Genomic DNA, 2,720 nt, shown 5'->3' with positions numbered 1-2,720 from the left:
AGATGGTTGTGTGTGAAAATCCCAGTAGATCCACGTTCAAAGGCACTCAAATCACCTTTCTTCCCCATACTGATGCTCGGTTTGAACTGCAGGAGATTGTCTTGACCATGTCTACATGCCTAAATGCACTGAGTTGCCACCATGTGATTGGCTGATTAGAAATTAAGTGTTAACGAGCAGTTGGACAGGTGTACCTAATAAAGTGGCCGGTGAGTGTATTTTGTTACTGTGTGACTTCATTTGTTTTTACAAAATAACTTCATACCTGAACAGTCACTGAGTCTGACCAAAAACAACTACGGTAAATAGTAAAACATCAACTTCCTTTAGTTTTTTTTATGTAGCAGTTAGATATTTTGTGGCTTCGGTTGCATAGCTCTGTGTCATTCCTCTCCACAACTGAAGTAATCCAACCTTACAGGAAATGGACTGCATGGATTATATGTAAAAATGGCTGTTCACAGAGTTTAAAGAGTTAAAATAAAACTGATCCCACCATGAAGTCATTAGAATAAGTCAGTGGTGCTTTCATACACCTAAGATGTTCAGCTTTAAAACAAAGTCCATCCCCATCCTACTCACCGAGCCTTCTTCCAGTGCCAGTCTCAGGTTTGCCAAGTCGCTGACAGGACACCAAACCTCAGCAATCAGACACTTGTTGGTAACATCAAAGCTGCACAGGTTGAGGATGTGATAGATAGCCTTCATCTTCTTAATCTGCACGACCCAGGAGTAGGCTGACTCTGCTGCTTTTTGCAGAACTTGCCTCAAGTAGTCCTCGGTGCGATAAAGCACCTGCAGAGAGACAATGGTAACTACCGTGAATATACGTGCACGACGTATGCGCCAGAGGACTTCCATCCTACGTTGTTCAGGTCCTGGATCCGTGTTCTTAAGCTGTCCAACACGTACGCTCGCTCATCGTCATTCTCGGGGTGCGGGTATAAGTGGCAGTGGTAACTAGGAGGGACAAAGTAAAACGTTGAGGAGAAAGAATTGAGGAGAAGCTGAAAGCCAAAGCAGTCAGAGAGAAAAGGCCACCTCACCAGTCACAGATCTTTTGAACTTTCTGTCCGATCTGGTCGCCCCAGAAAGAGATAAGAAACACTACACTTTGGCTTATTTCTCCCTGAAATCACAGAGTTCAGAAAAATTTTTCACTACATGTCTGAAAGCAGTCAAAAAAATAAATGCTGTGAAAACTTTAATCATTCAGCTCACAGTATCCAGATCAGCAAGGCTCTCGTCCACTTCTGCGTAGCTGAGGATTGTGTAACCTTTACACACTCTCCACAGCATTCGCTCAAAGGCCTCCATCTTCACCCTCTGGATGAGTCCGGAAATAAAACTGCACCCAGGAGAGATCAGATAAGGTTATGGATGTGCTTTTTTAACTGCATGACGACGTCGTGTTTGTATAACGAGCGACGCTACGACTCACCCCAACTTAGCCCCAAGTCTCTGCATGCCGGTGCATCCGGTCACAGAGTCTGTCTCCGGCGTGGGGAACTCTTCATACTGAGGACCAAGAGCCTCGTGCTTAGTTAGAAAAAAACAAACAAACACGGTGACGTGAACTGCCCGTGTCCTCACACTGTGCGTGTGTTGAGATGAAACAAGCAGCCACACAGACAGACTCACTCTGGAGCGGCTGTGCATGAACGTCTGTGTGATCTTCAGCATGTGAGTGTATTCTGTGAGCTCCAGGAGGTTCCGCTGAAGCTTCTCCTTGTTTCTCGCCACCTCGCTGAGCTCCATCTCCAACCTTTGAAGCTGCTCCTGGATATGAAGCACCGGCTTAAGTCAGTAAACCAGAATATGATGGCAGTGGTACATCTTTAAAGCCATTCTCATGAGTAAAAAATTGGCTACAGTTTGTCTTTTATTAGAAAAGCATTCAAGCTGATCTTTCAACAAACTCCACAAATAATAATAATAATAGCAACAGACTTCTGCAAACAGATTTTTGCAGAGGGATACATTATGCAGCAGCCATAACAACCTGGGAGTAATGACAATCAATCTAGACCTTAAAAGCACAGATGTGTTGTTCATTTCATGTGTTTGTCCAAGTTTAGAGTCAATAACAAGGCTTTGCAAAAAAAAAAAAAAAGGCAAATAAAAGAGGCACTTTTCGAGCACTTACCATAATCTCGAGGACTTGTCTGGGCGGAGGAGCCAATGGGCTCTCGTCCTCCTCTGGAACAGCTATTTTAGCCTTCTGGATCTCTCTCAGAAGGTAACCTACTCCCAAAAACAACAACAACCGAGAGCAAGTTTTCAAGATAACGACTACACGAGCGCGAAATCTCCCCATCTCCAGGGTAACAATTCGACTGAAACCCAATCATCAAGGCAACCACCGGTTTTTCCCCCAAACAAAACGAATATTTAAAGGGTGCGCGCTCGCAGCCCAGGTGGAGGGGTTCTTACCCAGAATCCTCTCCATCTCCTCGCATCTCTTGATTTCGCTGACGAAGCGCCGCTGGAACGAGCTGACACTTGGGTTGAGCTGAAACCAGAGGAGCAACACAAGTCAGGGAGGCTGCAGCAAATATACGTGGAAACACAATTTACCAGCCTTTGCATATTTAAATTACGTTATAAGACCTTTATTCTACTGTATGCTTAAACATGATAGATAGATAGATAGATAGATAGATAGATAGATAGATAGATAGATAGATAGATAGATAGATAGATAGATAGATAGATAGATA

The 2,720-nt window shown here is 43.9% G+C and overlaps 1 protein-coding gene across 1 annotated transcript in view; it reads right to left on the bottom strand.

The window, feature by feature from the left end:
• Positions 1 to 2,512, bottom strand: part of atp6v0a2a (ATPase H+ transporting V0 subunit a2a) — a gene marked incomplete at its 5' end in the record, with an annotated part of 13,037 nt that extends 10,525 nt beyond the window's left edge. The window contains 8 exon segments of the mRNA XM_014003795.1: positions 583 to 795; positions 867 to 960; positions 1,047 to 1,129; positions 1,222 to 1,348; positions 1,442 to 1,539; positions 1,642 to 1,779; positions 2,147 to 2,244; positions 2,434 to 2,512. Coding sequence (XP_013859249.1) covers positions 583 to 795; positions 867 to 960; positions 1,047 to 1,129; positions 1,222 to 1,348; positions 1,442 to 1,539; positions 1,642 to 1,779; positions 2,147 to 2,244; positions 2,434 to 2,512 — 930 coding nt within the window.
• Between the last annotated feature and the right edge of the window lie 208 nt (positions 2,513 to 2,720).

Source organism: Austrofundulus limnaeus, unplaced genomic scaffold, assembly GCF_001266775.1.
Source record: "Austrofundulus limnaeus strain Quisiro unplaced genomic scaffold, Austrofundulus_limnaeus-1.0 Scaffold20, whole genome shotgun sequence".
NCBI lineage: Eukaryota > Metazoa > Chordata > Actinopteri > Cyprinodontiformes > Rivulidae > Austrofundulus > Austrofundulus limnaeus.
This window is presented reverse-complemented; position numbering and strand designations above follow the sequence as displayed.